The sequence below is a fragment of the Ammospiza caudacuta genome, chromosome Z (genome assembly GCF_027887145.1).
Source record: "Ammospiza caudacuta isolate bAmmCau1 chromosome Z, bAmmCau1.pri, whole genome shotgun sequence".
NCBI classification, from domain to species: Eukaryota; Metazoa; Chordata; class Aves; order Passeriformes; family Passerellidae; genus Ammospiza; species Ammospiza caudacuta.
Genome location: NC_080632.1, coordinates 33,665,734 through 33,685,361, shown reverse-complemented (window position 1 = coordinate 33,685,361; position 19,628 = coordinate 33,665,734). Strand labels below are relative to the sequence as shown.

At 38.5% G+C, this 19,628-nt stretch overlaps 1 protein-coding gene across 1 annotated transcript; it reads left to right on the top strand.

Annotated features, from left to right (window-relative positions):
* The first annotated feature begins 3,518 nt into the window (after window positions 1–3,518).
* PSAT1 (phosphoserine aminotransferase 1) lies at window positions 3,519–19,408 on the top strand. The gene is made up of 9 exons (XM_058823703.1): window positions 3,519–3,638; window positions 5,775–5,835; window positions 6,621–6,690; window positions 7,789–7,994; window positions 9,413–9,585; window positions 10,613–10,782; window positions 14,396–14,524; window positions 17,025–17,162; window positions 17,777–19,408. Exons 1-9 carry the CDS (start codon window positions 3,570–3,572, stop codon window positions 17,880–17,882), a joined length of 1,122 nt encoding a protein of 373 aa, XP_058679686.1. The 5' UTR covers window positions 3,519–3,569; the 3' UTR covers window positions 17,883–19,408.
* The last annotated feature ends 220 nt before the right edge of the window (window positions 19,409–19,628 follow it).

The window sequence follows — 19,628 nt, the reverse complement described above, 5'->3', positions numbered from 1 at the left end:
TTTTTATTTTAAATTTTTAGGAAACCATTTCCTACCCAGAGTTTTGGAATAGAAACAGTTTCATTCTCTTGCTATTAGTTAATGTTTTACATAATTGTCTGTGTTCTTGTTTGACCTAAAAGCTTGAAATCAATAGGCCAACTATTTGCTAGAGAACATGTTACTGTTTACTCATAAAGCTCAATATTTTTTCACTTTTCACTTAGTCTTCTGAAGTTCACTTCAGTTACTTACACACTTACTCTTCACAGTTCAGGACTTCGATCTCTGAAAAACAAAATAAATAGTCCCAAACCATTGTTTGAACCACCAAAGTAAGGTTTCACCAAAATTTGCTCATCTCACTAGTTTGCTGGACCAGACATCCCAGCTGCCTCCTGAAACGCTTGCCAGGTTGCTATGTAGTCAGCATTGTTTATCTTTTAATAATGACGTCCATTTGTGGTACCAGACAGAGAACTCGTGTACGTATGCTCTCCTTGAGCGAGCTGATTCTTTTCCAGCAGTAGTTGATCAAGTTTTTGCCGTCCAGCATAACATGAAGTCACAATGAACTTAATAAAAGTTCACTGAAAACTCTGAAGACTTATTTACACTTTTAATCTGTCTTATTTTTCCAGTTATGTGTCATAATAAATACTGCTCTCTTTGCTTTTGTGTTAATTACACAAATCCAGGTTCATCTGCACGGCGTGATGGCACTTGAAATTGTGGCACTTGAAATTCTCAGTCAAATGGTAGAAATCAGAAGCATTCCTGGAAATCATGGTTTTGAAAGCTTATATTGAGTGACTATGAATATTGGTATGATTCCATGATGGAATTCATGGGTTTTGATGTAATTGAAACATGAAATCATAATTGCTGCTGGCAAAATGCTAAAATAGGAGAAGTCTCAATCCAATACAAACAAAACTGTAATGAGATCTGTACTATTTCTCTTTAATCTTTCCATCTGCAAAAGCATAATGATTCCTTGTTCACAGCAAAAATTTCACATTTATACATTCTTTCCAATTTTATATACTTCCCATCAATGCATGGTACGAAGAGGGTTTTCTAAAGCTTCCCGGTGACAAGGCTTCCAGTGGAGTTGTCCTCTGATCTCGTGGGAGCTGCTATTTTTGACCCTTCTGGTCAGGATAGGACTTCTGTGAACTGAAAACTCCAATACTGGTATTTCCACCAGTGCTCTGAGCTGATACCAGCAGTAGCTTGCCGTGTTTCTATTTTCATGTTCTAGCTCTTTGTGTCAGCATTTGAAGTACATTTTTAACTCCAAAGTTTTAATTTCCCTTTTGCCACACAGTTAGGATTCAAGACTGATCTGGCAGGATGGTGAAGCACTTTCTGTAGTAGTAGGCAGGCTTCCTGACCTGAATCCCCAACCTACACTATTTCTGACTGCTTCCACTACTCCTTACTACCTTGGATACCATTTTCCTAGCCAAACTGGAGTTTTAAATTGCCTGTCTAGGGCCTACACAGGTACTTCAGATTTAATACTGAAAAAAGCCTATATGAGACACCTGTATCTTTTGATCTTGCTTCTACCTACAGATACTAGTAAAAATAACTAAAATTTTAGTTATTTTCACATCTATGTTGTTATGCATCTCAGTAGCAGTTTCTGTTTAATTATAACTAAGAAGTAACACAGTTGTTCTTGGTATTGTGGTGTGAGACATACTTTAAAAATACCTTGGTGTTTTAAGATAATGTATCCATCCTGTGTCGTCTGTGAAGTTTGCTATTATCTCTTAAGAATTCTGGTGTCTGAAAGCAATTTTGATAGATTTTTCTTAAGCTGTAGCTATCATTGAAATGAAAGTTATCTTTGCTCTAATATCAATGTTTCTGTTTACAATTTTTTGAACAAAACAACTTCCTTAAGATGAAAATCTTTCAACTAAATACCAGATCAGGCTGTGGTCTATAAATTCTTTATGTGGTTCCAGGTATTACCTGGCTTGACAGGAAAAGGAACAAATTCACATAGTCAGTATTTCTTCAGTGAAACAATTGGTAATGAAAGATTGTATTTTATATACATCTCAGAATTCACAAAATAACACACAGATACTTGCAGTTTTCTCTACAGATTATTAATGTTGATGATTAGCTTGGTGAACACCCATGAGACTAAAATAGGGCCAGCGTTACAGGAAAGGACTGGGCAATCTGATGTGTTCAAGAGCTGTGCTTTGTACAGCTACACATGAGAATTGCGAATCTTGCCCAAGATACTTGGAAATTATGGGGCTCTGCAATGCCCATCTCTTTTCAGTCATACTTCATGGCTTGCTTTATCAAAATTGGTTTACTGCTACTGCCTTTAAAATAACTTTGAAAACTGACCCGGGCAGAATATCTCTGCCTGAAACAATTGGAAAACGGAATGAGTTAAAAGTCTCTTTCTCTCAATTACAACAGTTCAGTTGTATTACCTCTGTATTTTCAAATAATCAAGATGCTGCAGATCTGTTCCATAGATACCTGAGGGAGGAATGCTTTAGTACTCAGGGATATTAACCTAGGATTTGGCAAACCTCAAGGCAAGTCCAGGCTATGCTATCCATTATGTGAAGGTGATCAAGTTTCACAGCCCTCCTGGTTTTACTCTCTGAAGAAATTCAAATAGCAATTTACCTGCAACAGACTTTCTGGGGAAACTGCTCAACATGCGGACACTTGTTGGCTTATAGAAGCCTAGGATCCTCCTCCTCTACAAGGCAAGTAGTTCACACAAAATAATAGATCTGGGTGCTGTAAACCCATCTCTTTCAAGACGAATCACAGAAACGGTCTGGTTGGATAAAGTGAGTGATCTCCAGCTTCACAGCTTTATCAGGGACGTACTAGAATACATTGCACAGGATTGTACCTGGGTGATTAAGTGTCTCCAGTGAGGGAGACTCCACAACCTCTCTGGGCAACGTGTTCTAGTGCATGGTCACTTGTACAATTAAGTTCTTTCTTAAGGTAAGTAGGGTGGAACTTCTGTACATCAGGTTCTGTCCGTTGCCTCTTGCCATTTCATATGAAATATGAAGGATCTCCTAAAATTCACTGTAACTGTGGGTCGCTGCTTTTTAAGTCCTCACGCATTCACCCAGACTGCTTTGGGAACAAGCATCCCAGCGCTGCTACAGCACCCGCGTGGGGGAAAAGCATAGGCAGGAAGTTACAGTAGCATGTGCATTCACCGTGCGTGTGCGTGTGTGTGTTTCTCTGTGTGTGTGTCTGTGTCTTTGTGCCTGTCTGTCCGCACGCCCACCCAGCGTGGGCGGCTGCATCAGCCAAGGCTCGCTGCGCTGCCCGCGGGGGGCGCGCCACTGTGGGGACCCCGCGGAGGGCCGCGGGCGCCCCCTGGCCCTCCCCGCCCGGCCCGGCCCCGCCCTCGCACCGCCTCCCCTCCCCTCGCACCGCCTCCCCTCACGCCGCCTCACCGCGGCAGCGCTGCCAATGGGCGGCCGGGACAGGGGTGGAAAGTGCCTGCCCCGGCGGCCGCGGGTTTATAGCGGAGGGGCTAGTGGCGCGGCCGCGGCAGGCGGAGCAGGAGTGGCAGCATGGCAGCGACGGAGGGCGGGCGGCAGGTCGCGAACTTCGGCGCCGGGCCGGCGAAGCTGCCGCGCTCCGTGAGTAGGGGCACGGCGGGGCTGGATGTCCTCGTTCCCCCGGCTCCCCGCGGGGCTCCGGCTGCAAAGCGAGGGATAGGGGGATAATTGTAATTACTGGAGTTTACCCGCGCAGCGCCAAAACCTCTTGTCTTCCATTCTACAACGAGCTTCCCTGATAAACTCGGATTTTTGCAAACGAGCTCGAGTGTGGTTCTTCGAATACTCTCTAGGGTTTTGTTTTTGGGGTTTTTTTAGTGCTGGATGATACGGCACCAGTACCTATATCGTTAGTTTTGGGATGGGAAGTAGGACCTAAGCGCGCAAAGATCTCTCTGTGGAGTGTGAAATTTGTCAGTTGATAAATAGCATGGTAATTCCCTGAGACGCCTTTTTATAAGAAGTTATAATGTACACTCAACCCTCTGGAAAGTTGCATCAGCAGCCATGGATTATACAGTTACATACGGAGAGGGGTGGTTTCTGCCGAACTGTACGTACCTCACTCTCAGTTTAAGGGTTATCTGCTGTGGAATTTTTGTTGTTGTTGTTCTTCTCTTAGTATCCTTCATAGTATTCTTTGTTATTTTATGTGTTAATTCTTTTAAAAAATTCTTTAGATTAACAGATTTGCTGCGGAGCAACTTTCTTTTTTTTTATTTGTTTGTGTTTCTTTCCCCTCCCATCTCTTTTCTCGAGGAAATGCCCTTTCTGGATAAGGTTGCAAAAAATTTTGTTGCAAAGAAATTTGTTGTTCTGTGTCAAGTTCTAGATTCCAAAGGGGCTCTCACAGCACTGCCTCCATACCCAGCTCTCTGACAGAGATGATTAAAAACTGGATTTAAGTTTGGAGGAGTGCAGGTGGGCACAGCTGAGCTCCCTATTATTAATCTGTTTACCGTCTTGAAAATGCAGCGCTCTTGTGTGGACTGCTGTATCACCTCGATGATTTATTCCTCTTGATTGTGGGCTGATGCCCATGAAGCACACAGACTCAGTAAAGCAAAAAAGGGAGCAATTCATAGATTATAATGTGTGTCATAGATGTCTGTTGTGAGGCATGTGCAGGTTTTCAGATTAAGAGCGTTACTGACAGAATTGGGTTTTATCAAGCAGTTTAGCCAGCACTATAGCAGTCTGTGTGTTCTCCCTTACTTTTTTCCTTTCCTTCTCTGGCATGGATAAGTTTGCTTGTAAAATGTGGTGGTTAAAACTTTAGAATCTTTTAGTTGACCTTTTGGTAGCCAGCTGTTACAGTTGACAGGCCATGCAGATACCGGGTCAGCAAGGTAGATTTCTTATTCCTGAAATTGCCCAGAGTGTGCAGTTTCTTGTCAGGGTGCATGCGTGCAGCATTTGTTTGGTTCTACTGGGGCTCCCTCTTCTCCTGCTTCCTTTAAGAGCAGCCAAGACTGTTCTGGCTCTCAGACAAGAATTTACCAAAATCAGAAGCTGCAAATCCAGTGGTTAGAATCTCATGCTACTTTGTTCATATTTAAAAGCTAGGGGAGAAGGCAGAAAAAAAAAAAAGGATGGCTGAAGCACTGCTTGGTTGGTGACCTGGTTTTTTTGGTTGTCTCAAAATTTTGCTTAATTTCTTTCTTAACTCTTAATAAGATGGAGGCTTGTCTTCAGAAAGTATGGAACTTCGTTTGGTGAAATCAGTCATTGTCATGCTGGCTCAGTTTGAGATATCCAATTCCCCAAGCTGATCTTTCTTGTTATGTTTTCTTCAATACTTTGGTTGTCCTATTTGCACAAGTCAAGTGAAAGGACACAGGATGGAGTGGTGGGAGTGGGTGTTTAGGATGCACGCTTAGAAAGAGTATGTATGCAAACATTAGATGTAAGAGTTCCAAGAGTTCCATTCAACTGCTAGAAATCATTCACAAATCTGGAAATGTAGCATTTGAAATAATAACTTACAACATGGTCTCCACAACAAGCATATTAATTAAATTTGCTATCTTATGAAAAGCCTTAAGCTGCTAGGAGGTACAGCAAAATTGTATTGGTAACTATACTTCTGTTACTCTCACTTGACAAGTGTCAGGTTATTGCAATATGGGGCAGCTGGCATAGGAATGATGCATCAGAGACTCCAGATAGTGGAAAATTCCCTTAATTTATTTCTGGATTTTTTTTTTATTTTGATAGGTGTTATTAGAAGCACAGAAAGAATTGGTGGACTACAAAGGACTTGGTATAAGTGTTCTTGGTAAGACTTAAAAAAAATCTACATTTTTCATTATTTTGTTGTTTAACTGAATTGTTTAATAAGACTTCCTGGTCTTTTTGGCTCAGTTTCTAATACCTGTGTATCTGTACAGATGTGTATAGATACCATATGGGTGTATAGATACCACGTAGATGTATAGCATCCTTCCCATTAGGAAAGCAGTGCTCTCCTGCTGGCTGGTTTTTCAGCCCAGTTGCACAAAAGATTTATCATCAAGATGGTGAACATATTATTACTTGCTAAAAGTAGAACGTGCAGCTGTCTCTGCACAATTCAGATTAATGTTTGAATTGTACACTTACATGTGGAAGACAGCCTATGGATTTAGAAGGAATTACTGTGTAATTGTCCTTAATGTTTAATTAGCTTTACTGTGTGAAGAAGCCTTGCTAAAGGTAAGAAAACAAAACCTGTACTTTTCCTGTGCTTTATTATATACTTCTTACAGCATTAGCAGCAGAGAAGGTTCTTAGCATGAGGAAGAATGAAATCTTTCTAGAGACTATTTTTTTACTGACACATATGGTTGTTCCTATTGGTAATAAGGTCATATGGGATTTGCCTGTATCTGGACAAGACTGCAGGTATGAGTCTACTGTGGGTGTTTAGTAGTTTTTATGTACTTAAAGAGAGTAGGAACTGGGAAGGACAACCTTCAGACATTTTGGGTCTGTAGTGTAAAAGGTTTAAAGCTTAACATGATTTTAAAATCAAATTCATGTATTACTCTCTTCATGTTATTTCTTCTCTCTATTCCACCAAAGAAATGAGCCATCGGTCTTCAGATTTCACAAGAATTCTAAATACAACTGAAAATCTCATGCGCGAATTGCTGTAAGTGAATTACTTTCTGCTTATTTTTATGTTATGCGTGTGCTAGTTGCATCACTAATGTCTAATATGGAGACCTGTTCTTGAAAGCACCTCTTTGGTGGTGTTTTTCATGAGTGTGTTGTAGAGTAATAACTTTGAGGAGGATATCCATCTTCTTATATGTAAATTTGATGCTTATGTTTTTGAATGTGACAATGGATTTTAATTAGGTTATGATGTGTTTTACATGTCTAGCTGAGTTTGTTTTGAAATTTTGATTTTTGTCACCTTCATAGAATTAATGAAGGAAATGAACTAAAAGAAATAAGTGCAAACAATAAAAATCAGTTCTCTGGTGCTATAAGTGCGATCTGAACGTTGTCCATAAGTCCTATTTTATTAACAAAGCTCTTTGGATCAGTGTTAGAATCACCAGGCAAGAGCCCTTTTCTTATTCGTAGCATGACACATTTTTAAAAAATTGAAATAAATATATAATGGATTAGAATTACTGTTCTCATAGTAGTTAATAATGTCGGCCATTTAACACAAATGCTTGACCCTCAGTCCAGCCAGAATCATTGACAAAGGGATTTTAATGAATAATTTGGATATCTAATTTTTGTGATTGTATGAGCAACTCTCTATTGCACTTGCTCTGCATGTATACTTCACTGTACTGTTGCACTTTCAAATTGAAGGGTCTCAGAGCTGAGTGCTACTGTAAGCACTTTGGTGACTTCATGACAGAAAAGTCATGAAGCTTCCAATAGATAAATTAAAAGTCAGCATTAATTGTGATGGAATATCTCTCAAGTCTGTGTGTACAGCTACTCAGGAGTGAGTTTGTTTCATGCAGTGCCAGGGCTGGAAGCTTTTTTTCAGGAATCACTAAAATTCATAGCATGTACTCTTAAATATTTAAATATTTAATATTTATTAAATAAGCTGTTTCTCAAGACCAGTGCTGAGGTAAGTTAGTGGGATTGATCTAACCTCTAGGCAAAGAGTCTTCTGAAATGGCAGCATTCTTCCTCAGTTACAGTTAAATGCATAATATCAAGTTGTATGCATCCTGTGTAACCTGGGAATAACATAAATGTTATTTCTTTTATGCAGAAATATACCGGACAACTACAAAGTTATTTTCCTTCAAGGAGGTGGTTCTGCTCAGTTCAGTGCAGTCCCGCTTAACCTTATTGGTTTAAAGGAGGCAAGACAGGCAGATTATGTGGTTACTGGAGGCTGGTCAGCAAAAGCAGCTAAAGAAGCAGAGAAGTATGCCAAAGTAAATATTGTTCATCCCAAACTAGGAGCCTATACAAGTAAGTTGATGATTGCATCTCTCCATGTGAATGTGTAGCTTTTAGAATCGTTCTAAAAATGGATCCAATGTTGCTGTTGGGCTGTTGAATGTTAACTAGAGTTGACTGCCTGGCACTTGAAAGAATGTCTGCCATGCCCCTCTTTGTTCAACACTGGGAGATTTATTTAATGGCTTAACATTTTCCACCAGAAAAAAATGGTGAAGTGGGGCTGAGCAGATGCCAGAAAATAAGTGTCAAGACAAAAGTGTCTAAGTAGGGAAATTGTCTGGGCTCACTCAGGTTTTTTTTTTAATATTTAACCGAGTTCTTAAGCTATTCACAGGGATATTGTGAGATATTTCAATTTCATGTACAAGAATGCTCTAAAATTCAGAAGCAGGTCTGAGATTTTAACTTTGTTGACCCAGGACATGGGAGACCTGAATTCTCTTACCTGCTTTTAAGGATTCCTAAATTATTATCTTTCCCACCAATGTGTCACTGAATATACATAATTAATTCTTGGAGCAGGAATATGAGATCTAGTTTCTATTCCTGCTACTTTTGCTCACTTTTCTTCCCTCTGGTCCTAATTACAGCACTTGAACTAAAAAGAATGGCAAGAAGACAAAGAATATTCCCATACAAGTTAGTGTATTAACTGGCAATTAGGGCACTAACTTGGAAAGTAAGTTTATATTCTGTGAGGCACAGGAAAGAATTGAAGCTACAACTTTCCAGTCTGGGGGAGTGTAATTCATCGTTTCATAGCTGTAGATAAGAGGAGAGCCAGTAAATAATGATGGAGGCAATGGTACCATCTCCCACCCTTCCCTCCACCTCCCATCACGTCCTGGAGGAGAAAAGGTTTATGCCAAACCTGTTCTGTGCTGTCAGGACATGCCTGTATATTGCCTGTTGACAGAGGAGATCTTAGCTTTGTAAATCAGTTGCAAAGCTTAAAATGGGAGAAAGGTGGGTGACCTTGTGTTTGTTGAGCTTGGGCAAGACTTAAATGCTTCTGGGATTGCACAGAAACAGAATTTTAGAGAACTTTTGTCAGTGAGAATTTGGATGTTTCAGTGGTTCCAGAGGCAGCAGGGAGATTCTTGGACGTAGTGTCTGAATTCCTCTGAAGTGCTGTTTTAAATCCCTAGGCCAGTAGTTTGTAGTCTGCAATTGCAATGGGAGGAAAATAATTTGAAGAATAAGGGGTGAAAATAAAAAAGTTTTGCAAACTTAATGATGTCTCACCAGGGAATTTTGGGAATGCACTGATGTATTGACTTTGCAGATACGTTATCTTCCTGGGAACAACATGATTAATAGTCTATATGGCAAAATTGTTCTTGGTTTCCACTTAAGTTTCATGTTCAGGTAAAACTGCATGCCAAGAAAGTTACTTGTGACCTCTGGGTTTCTTTTTTGGCTCTTAGGCATTCCTGACCCAAGCACTTGGAATCTTAATCCGGATGCATCTTATGTGTATTATTGTGCTAATGAAACTGTTCATGGTGTGGAGTTTGACTTTGTACCTGATGTCAAAGGAGCAGTCTTGGTTTGTGATATGTCATCAAACTTCCTGTCCAAACCTGTGGATGTTTCCAAGGTAAACAATTGGACATAGTGACTGCACAAAGCATTTTCAAAATTTAATGCATATAGTGAAGCACTTTGAAATGTCTGGATTTGAATGTCTTGGCATCTCAGCTAGAGATGCTGAGCGGTGAAATTAAGGAAGTCGTGCTTTGTTAATTGAGTGTCTGATGATAGAAGTGTTGACATTTCAGGTTTGAGGTTTCAATGTCTGTTTTCCTTTTTCTCATAAAAACATACTGAACTACGTTGACATTGTTCATGTAAGTAGTTGCCCAAGATTATTTATCTCCTGTGTGATCTTCACTGATGAAGAAAATACCTGCTAAAAGAAAATAACAGATAAAATAAATGTTTTCTAAATAATATTTAGCCTGCAGATAGTGTATGGCTACAGCAGGGTACTGTTAATAAGTTTTTGAATCCTGCCTCTGTCATGAAAAATCTGTAACCTCTTTTAAGCTCCTAAAGCTTCCTCTGCCTCATGATTATGGTGTCTGTTTCACAGATAGTACAGGAGCAGAACATAGGCAGTTACTATGTTTGTAAAGTATACTATTTGTAGAAGTGTTACTGACTAGTGAAACAGCATGTTTGACCTTTCTTACCTGTGTGTAGCAAAATGGAGTAGTTGTTAATGCATTCAACTTGGCCTTTCCTGATCTGCCTCTTTGTACAGGTGAATTTTATGATGATTGTTCTGAAACTCCAGATGGATTGAAAATTGTGTGAACTGTGTAGGAATTTGTTTTTAGTAAATTTGCTTGGAGTAGTGTGAAATTGCAACAGGCTGTCTTGAGAATTATTTGCAGCTATTAAATAAACATTTAGCAAATTGTTGTGAAATTTGTGATTATCTTCCTCAGCTGAGTAGGTGTAAGTGCACTTTCAAATCAGAACTTCTGCTAACTCTTCTTTTAACCTACAACTTGCTAATTTTTAACACGTTCTCTGTTCAGCTAGTGTGCCTGGGGTATTACTCAGTAATGAGATCTACAAGTGAATGCATGTACCAAGTTCTTTTCTTCTTCCTTTTAAAGTTTGGTGTGATTTTCGCTGGTGCTCAGAAGAATGTTGGCTGTGCTGGAGTTACTGTTGTAATAGTACGTGAGGACTTGCTGGGATTTGCACTGAAGGAATGCCCTGTTGTACTGGATTACAAAACACAGGCAGCAAATAGCTCATTGTATAACACTCCACCATGCTACAGGTAACTCACCCCGCTGTGTGATATCCTTTACCAGAAAGCTGCCGCACTGCCACCTGCCGCTCTTGTCTAGAAAAGCTTCCAAAGTTCCGTGTTTGCCCTCAAGCCACTGATACCTTGGAGTGTTTCACGTGATTCCTGTGAGAACATGGGAAATGTCCAGCTGTGCGACAGTAGGCTTTGCATTGCCTGCTGCGACTCAGCCACAGAAGATGTAGCCTTTTTCAAAGTTAATATTATATGTCATAGCTCCATTGTAGAAGTTTCGGGATGCAGTTCTGGTTTACACGAGTACAGCACTAGTCAGTTGCAAGGAGGTAATTTGGCACTTAGACTTGCTTCTTGATCCAAATATAGTTTGATTTAATTTCTTCTTGACATTGTTCTGAGCATTTGAACCTCCAGATCCCCACTGACTTTCTTTACTGGAAAATGGTAAATAATATTGTGATTCAAGTTTTAAATAGTATATGATATTACAAGAATATGTATTCTTTTAATATTTTAAAATATTTCTTGTTATTTCTACATCTTTCACTACTGTTGGTTTTGAAATTAAACTGTATAAGAACTTTTTAAAAGCCATTTTAGTAGCTGCTTTGCTTTTACTCTTGTAAAGTTTTGCATAATTCTTTGACGCCATCTCAGTGTTTGGTTTGACATCCAAAGATAAAATTTATCTAGCTTTATAAACATTGCTAGCAATCAAAATCATAAAATTGCCATGTGGTTGATGATTTCATTATGCAAGAAGCAGATCAGACTATACCTTGCTTTTTTAAGTTGTAACTATCTTGTAGCTTCTGATAACTGGTGAAATGGTGCTTTGCTACTAGCATGCTTAGCTGTTGAGCTAGTAGTATCTACCCATTCTTATCCTGAAGAGTTTTTATGCCAGCATCCTCTGAAATGAGTATTTAAAGAAAATCTTCTATCTAATTATCATTTTTTTCCCAGAAGCTTTTAAAATTACTTTGAAAATAAAGATTCCCTTTTCAGAATATTTTCATAATGAAATTTTATACTGATAATTAGTCTCAGCTCTTATAGTTTGTTTGCATGTTCCAGAATGGCAAAGTTAGGTTGCAATGATCTCCAGCACAAGTTAAATGCACTTACTGTACAGGCCCAAAGTTCTGTGATTCCCATACATAAACCCTGTAACTTAATTCCATCATTACAATTAGTATCACTTCAAATTTTACTCAATTTAGGTATCTCTGAATCTGCTGATTGTCACTGCAGTCTACCATTGCCATGACATAGGAGCAGCTATCTCTCTCAACAGAACACTAAATCTTGTGAACATTTGTTTATGCCAGATGTTACAGTGCAGAACTTGTTCCCCCAAACTGTGTGCATACTCTACAGTATGTAGTGCTGTAATTATGCATTTCTTACTGGCAGCCTGTCTGCCGTGTTGGCTGGGTACACCAGTAAGAATTAGCTATTCAATATTTCCAGATTTTGGTCTGCTCAGTGTAGCTTTGTAGCATAGGCAGGTTGTATGTCTTTTCCAGTGCTTGATGAAACCTCTATTTCATGATCGATTATGTGCCTGACTGCCAAGTCACACATACTGTTTTTGGACACTGTATGCTTGAATATGCCAGGTTTTAATTCCAGCCATTCATGTTTTCCAAGTGCAAAGCTATTTCCATTTGAAAAACTGAAGTTCTGCTTAATCTCAGTACTTGGACACAGTGTTGTTCCTCTGATTTGAAAAGCAAAACAAATCAAATTCTGCAGCCTTATTTTAGCCGTTGCAAAGAACCTCTGAAAAAAAAGTGCTGCTTTAGTTGTTACTCAGTATCTGACACTAGCCTTAACAGAGTAGTGGGTGGTAAAGGGAACTGAAAATAAAGTTGAACTAACAGTTTCTCCTTTCTCATCGCTGTCTTGCCGGATTTCGCTTCATGCTACAGACTCAGATTGGAGTACGCTCCAGAATCCAGAATGTAACAGACTGAAATGTTGGCAGGATGCACATCTGTTTGGCTTGGCCCTAGCTGCCTGTTCCAGTTTAAGGAACTGGCAAAGCTTCTTAGTTCTCTTTTTCTGTACTCTTTTCCTTGCACTTGTTAATGGTTTACTGGCAAACAGGCAGGAAATATTAACTGAATTTGCAAAAGCTATTTCAGCAAAATATTAAATTAAATTAAGGTGATGCTAATGGCTTTAACCTCATGGCACTACATAGTTGACTCTTTGACCCTAATCTGTTTAGCTAAAATTAACAATGAATTTGCTATAAAAATCTCATTTGCAAGCTCTGAAATGCATTTTGTGCTTAAAGTTGTTCCAGAAACGTTATTTTGATTGATGTAAAAGAAGGATAAAGGGTTTCAGCTGTCTGGGGTTTTGTGAATGATTCTAAGGCTGACTTCCAGGAGTTCACTTGTCCAAAAAGTTTTGCTCAAGGAAGTGAGAGCAAGATGTGAATGTGGCTCTGTATATTTGCCAAGGGCATAGTCTATACTTCACTTAAATAATTTACACTGAAATAGTTGATAGTGTCCTGTCATAAATGTGGCAAGATTGTGCTCTCAGTGCAGTAAGGTACTTCCTATAAATGGCAGTCTGTAGTCTTGGTTATTCTGCAGCTTTTTGGAACTGTTCAAGGATTTGGTACTGGCATCCCTTTAGAAATAAAAAGCAGTGAAATTTTAAACAGCCTCCTACAAGATATGTGTTAGGGAAACTTGTAAGGTAATGTTCTCTGAGCACTCCCTTGGAATCAATAATGAAGGGATTCATAAGAATGAACTTGTTGGATATAGGCCATAAAAACTTGTGAGCAGGTTTTTATGTAAATTGTTGCAGTCGTGGGAAATGTCTGAACTTGAACAAGCTGAGTTTTGTAGCAAAAGCACAAAGGCAAAAGGCATTAAGGATTTTTTGTGTTGCACTTAGTGACTAGCATTGAAATTCTTGGTCTCAAGCCATGTGATGCCAGTAGGCTTCCAGATCTCTACTAAGAACTTGGCTGGTAACAGTCAAGTGTGATACATCATAATTTGTTTCACCAAACTTCACTGTTCATGTGGGCAAAAGGTCTTTGTAGACAGAAATGGGATTAGAGTTTTTATTTTTAACATTTGTGAAAATATGGTTACATTTCTGGCATATTAATGTACATGTATTTGAGATTTACTCCTGCATTTTTGCTAGAGCAGCTGCACAGGGCAAATGCTATTAACTTTTTTGCTGAATCTGGCTCCCACTAGGCAGTTGTGTAGTCCTTCTGGGCAGGACCTGAGAGGCAGTTGTGTAGGCAATGAATTGGCAGCGCATGCAGCGTGTCTGGGGGTGTCTTTGGGAGCCCTGCTGGGCTGCAGAAAGCCTGCAGGACATGTCCTTCTGTGGTGCAAAGGATTAAAATGGGTCCAACAGATATGTGTGACATTTGAATTTCAGGATATTTTATCTTGTGTACAGAAAACATTATCTGAGTTGTCATAATTTGTAAAATAGTCTAGGTTTTGATTTGTTAGTCTTAAGTGCCCTTAAATCAAACACGGCATCGTGTTACTGAAAGATTTTGTGAACTATTAGACAAGACTTATTTTTTTCCTGTTTGAATAATTTCACTGAAAAATGTTCTTTCCTTTTGCAGTATTTATATCATGGGATTGGTACTGGAATGGATAAAGAATAATGGTGGAGCTGCAGCTATGGATAAACACAGTTTAATCAAGTCACGGATGATTTATGATATTATAGACAAATCTAATGGATTTTATTCGTAAGTTCCTATGCTTTTCCTCTTTGCTTCAATATTTGCTACATAACCAAACATTCATAAATTTTGAGAGTTTAATTGTATTTTTGAAGTCACCTTTTTTGAGGACTCCTAGAGATACCATTTGAGCGAACCATTCGCTTGGTAACTGTCCAAGGGTAAGTCTCATTCCAGTAGGAAGTTATTTCAACTTATCAATGTTGATTAGTAGTGAACCCTACTAAAAACATATTCTAAACTGAATAAAACAGGAGTGTGGAGAAGAGTATACAAAGAATAGATAGGCAGATGCTGGTTTGTATGCTTACGGAATCTCTTGGTGGCACATAGACCAAAACAGAGAAAATTGGCTGTAAGAAATTGTAGAGACCCCTTTGCCTTGTATTTTGCCTACCACCTTCCAGGAGTCAAAGACTCTGCTTTGTCTCTGGTAAGCAGGACATTTTTATTGCTAATTATGTTAAGTTCTGAAACACTTCCTGAAGTAAAATAGAAAGATCAGACCTCAAAATGGAATACATTTTCTTTATGTACTTTATGCACAGTTGATTTTCTTCAGTTATTTTTGCTGGCTTTCCAAAGCAGATTTAACCCTCTTGACTTTTACATAGAATAGCAAGGTACTTTTGAGCTCCTAGGACCTGTGCATAGTTAAAAGCTGGTACTGTAATAATTTTATTATTTGCCAAGTTCAGACTACTAATTGACCATGAAACTGCAAAATATTTTCTTTCACCTTCAGGGTAAAAGCAACAGTGTGGGGACCTAATTTACTTTCAAGTCCAAGTTAGGATAGAGCAAATTAAATTTGGATTTTAAATTAAAGCTATCTGCAGTCATAATTGTCAGGGATAAAGTTTCATCATAATATTTAATACACTCTTCTTATTAATTTAGTTAATGAAAACAGCTTTCCCTTTAGTATCACCATGATCAGGATTGTGATCCTACTCCGTGGAAATTCTGGGGGTTTTTCACAGACGTCAGTAAGCAAATGAAGCCTTGAAAAAAACGTTTTGTGACAAACAGAAATCTGTATCTGGCAAGTTGGTCTGTAAGGCAATGAGTGGGAAATGCAATGCAAATGGGATGGTAAATAGTCAGTTGGGAAAGCAGAACAAGCTTCACTAACTGAGCTGTATGCAGCTTCCTAAGCAATACAGTTAAGACTGTGAATTTTTAAATTGTGTCTATAACTTAAAGGAAGGTTTAATTTGAAGCTGCCTTCCCAGCTGTAACGTGGCACTTAATCTGTGGCGTGCTTCCCTGAGTAAGCCATGTGACAAGCCATTTAGCAAATGGAACCTTTCTTCCATGAAGTGCTCTGTGCCATTTGTAGTTTGTTTTTCAATGTCTGTGCACTGAATTACGTCAGATTGCCTAGTAGCAACTGTATATTCTAAAACTAAAGCATGGCTGCAGTAATTCCGATATAGGAGTGCTCAGAAGCATAGGCCTTTTGGAACATTTTTTTCCTGGTTGAACCTGAAGTAGAAGATTTGCACCAGCAGGTGTTATGATGGATTTTTCTTTTCTTTTCATCATGGAGACATCTGGACAAAGGTACAAGAGAGGAACTAAAAAGAATGATACTCATTCTCTCTCACTATGCTATTTCCATTTAGCATAATAATAGGTATGAAATCCACCTGCAGTTTATGAACACTCATTTATATTGAATGTCTGCAAGAATCTACATCATCAGACTTAGAAAAAAATAAACCTGAAGGCTTCAGATCTCCTTTATAAGCAGAAATACTAAAAAAGATATTTAAATCTTCTTTTCCTCCCCTGTTATTTCTTAGCTTCACAAAATAGTTGAAGAGAAATTACACAGATCTTGAGTTTTCCACTTCAGATAAATTTTTAGGAAATTAAGGAGTTGTGATGCATCTCCTGTAATGCTGTGGCCATGTATGCACTGCAAGATTTGTTCTAGAGATACCTCTTCTTTGCTTCATGATTCTGAGTAATGTTAATTTAGAAGGTGCACTGAAGTCACTAACAGAAGTTTCTAATATCTATGAAAATTTTTTTATGCTGTGTTCTTGTATTTCCTTTAGTTCTGTTTAGCTGAGTGTAATTCTGGCAGCACTTTTGGCTAGTTGAGAAGTCAATCTTTGAAGAGGAAGAGAAGAAACTGCTTTAGACTTAGTCAAAATTCCCTGTAATTACCTCACCTAGCCAAAGTAACTGTTTATTAATTTTTATTTATTTATTTAAAATTTAATTTTTTCTGTATACAAGCCTTGTGTCCATTTCTCTGGCACAATTCTGAGTGTGTCAGGAAGGGTTAATAAGCCTTCCACTTTACCACTTCCATTATTGTACTTGGTTAAAAAAGGAAGGTTGCTGTCTTTCACAGACAGTAATGACAGTTTTGATTATGAAGGATTGATTATGGTTTTAAACAGGTGTGATTATTCATTTCTCAAACTGCATATAGCTGAAATACAAATTTAGCACAAAGTGGGTTAAGCATTACGTTCTGCAACCTTTCTAGATGTCCGGTGGAGAGAAAGAGCCGAAGCAGAATGAATGTACCTTTCCGCATTGGCAGTGCCAAGGGCGATGAAGCCCTGGAAAAGAAATTCCTTGAGAAGGCTGTGGAACTTAACATGATATCTCTGAAAGGACATCGGTAAGTATTAGTCAAGTAGTCTCTGTGCTGTGCAGAGCAATCTGTTACTGCAGTGGTACAGCATCAGGCATTGTGCATTGACTTACTGGCCTTTCTCACACATAAGCTGCTCCTCATACTGGTTTGGCAACACTTGAGATGAGCAGTCTAGAGATTGTAATCAGAGATTGCTGGTGGCTCAGCTACTGCTTAGGTGAAGTGGGGGGCTTCAGAGAGCTTTATCGTTAATTCTGCTCTCTTCTGCAAATCTGTCTCTGTGCAGATGCCAAAGATATCTTTTGAGGTCAGATTGTATCAGTGTATAAAATGTCTCAGATGGCTTGTCTGCCTGCTTGCAAGAGTTCTTTCCAATGTTCAGTAGTGTTTGTGGGATTAGTTTTTTGATGGTATTGGGCTACAGCTTTGGAGCAGTAAATAACTAATAAATACTAAGCTTCCCTAGGCTGCAAGCCTGCCTTGAAGAATTAAATATTGCTTCCCATGCACATAAATGTGAATTTTATAATTTTAGAGTAGGAATAGATTTAAATGTCTATGACTGCTACTAATGTCTTTTTTTAGAATATACAAAACTTTTCTGGTTCTTTTTTTTTTCTCTCCTATTTGCAATTCAGGTCTGTGGGAGGAATCCGTGCCTCTTTATATAATGCAGTGACTGTAGAAGATGTTCAGAAGCTTGCAACATTCATGAGAAGCTTCATGCAGATGCATCAGTCATAAATGCCCATGGGTTAGAGCCATGCTGCACATCTATGAAATAAAAGCTAAAGGGTTTTAACATGTCTGTGGTACTGCAAGCTGTAGCGCACAAGTTTTATTTTCTTTTAGTTCCTGTAGCAATATTAATTAACTGAATGGAACAGAGGCCCAGTCTTGCAGTGATGTGGCAACTTTGGCTTTGCTGAGGATCCCCAGACTGATCATGATTGATTGCAAAATTTGAAAATGTGTGGTTAAAACATGAATAACATTTTAAGATGGTATGGATCTGAGTCTTTCTCAATTCTAGTTACGAGTGACTTCAGCAATGCCTCCTTTTTAGTAAAATTCAGGAAGCTAAATTTGTCATAAGCTCTCTGTAATGCTTTACAAATACTCTCTGACTGCATAATGAAGGTAAACTGACACAGCCTCTAGGGACATCTAATTGATTTATGGGATATATTCCAACAGTGTAACACCAGTAGTACTTAGGAGTTAACACCAGCATGCCTAACTTGAGAATCTGGCCTTTCAACTACTGCTCCATTGCTACAAGTACTTTCATAACCATTGCAATTAGTTGTGGTTAAGGTCTGCAGGACTGGGCCTTTTTTCCTACTAACATTTATTAGTTTAAACCTAAGATTCATGAGTCTGATTAAATCAATTTCTAAGATGTTTTTTATTTCTCTATGCATTTTGTATATTAAACTCCTAGGTTGTTATTGTTACTTTTGGGCATGCATATTTGCTGCTGCAAAAAAGTTTCTTTTAATTTGTTAACCTAGTGCCAGACTGAATTGCTGTATTCCACTTAATGAGCCTGTGACTTTCTGTGCACTGACTTTGAGCCCAAAGTGCAGCAGACTTCTTAAGTGTTTTTCCTCTCTACTTGCTCCAGTGTTTGTTCTACCTTTTCATTCTTTCAGTTGTGTAGCCTTTTTTACGTGGAAGTTTGTCCAGCTGGAGTAAATAATAGTCTGCTCTGCCTTTTCCTGACACTGCAGTGTAATTTTGGTCCCACTTTCTCACTTGGTCCTTGTAGCTTATTGCACACTTTGATACCCTGGGCTAGAGAGGTCACTGTGGTTATACAAAGATTTTCAGAGGATCTCCTCTTGTAGAACCCTTGAGTTATTCTTTTATCTCAGCTTGTGACTTTACTGCCAATGTCCATATATTGACTTTAATCTCCTACTTTAACTAGTGTAGAAGCTATCTGCTATTGTCAGAGTGTTTAGTATTGCTACAGCTGGTTTCAGACTAAACTCTTTGGCACACAATGGGGATTTCTTTTTTTTTTTTTAATTTTTGTGTAATGTCAGTACAGTGGTAACAATTTATTAATGATAATGATGTACTATCCCTTTGTTGATGGAATCTCAGAACAAGTCAATGGAATGTGCTAGGGTTGAGTTACATTCCTATGTGAAAAATCATCATTTTAAGACTACTTACTTGGAGATTTCTGTCAACTTAGTCTTACTCAAAGTAAGTAAATTATGTGAAAAAAATAAAATCTAATCATGTCATGATGTGAAGTACCTTTGTGTTTGAAACTTTTTGATTTTTTTTCATTTTCAGGATGAAAATCAAGACTAATGTGTGTTAGAATTTTAGATTCTGGTATACTCCTTTTCCCTAAAAAGCAAGCTTCCCTCCTGTCTGTTTTATTTCTGTGCAAGAAGAGTCTTTCCTATAGGAGCCATAGAAACAAAAGTATTATTATGAATGCTTAAAGAACCCTTTTTGCCCTGCCAATTA

What these genes read in the sequence shown, in the direction of transcription:
- PSAT1 (XM_058823703.1), top strand. Translation starts at nt 3,570, where the DNA reads ATGGCAGCGACGGAGGGCGGGCGGCAGGTCGCGAACTTCGGCGCCGGG. An exon ending in ACTTGGTATAAGTGTTCTTG is followed by an intron (nt 5,836 to 6,620) that starts GTAAGACTTAAA and finishes ATTCCACCAAAG; the next exon opens with AAATGAGCCATCGGTCTTCA. An exon ending in ATATCTCTGAAAGGACATCG is followed by an intron (nt 17,163 to 17,776) that starts GTAAGTATTAGT and finishes TTTGCAATTCAG; the next exon opens with GTCTGTGGGAGGAATCCGTG.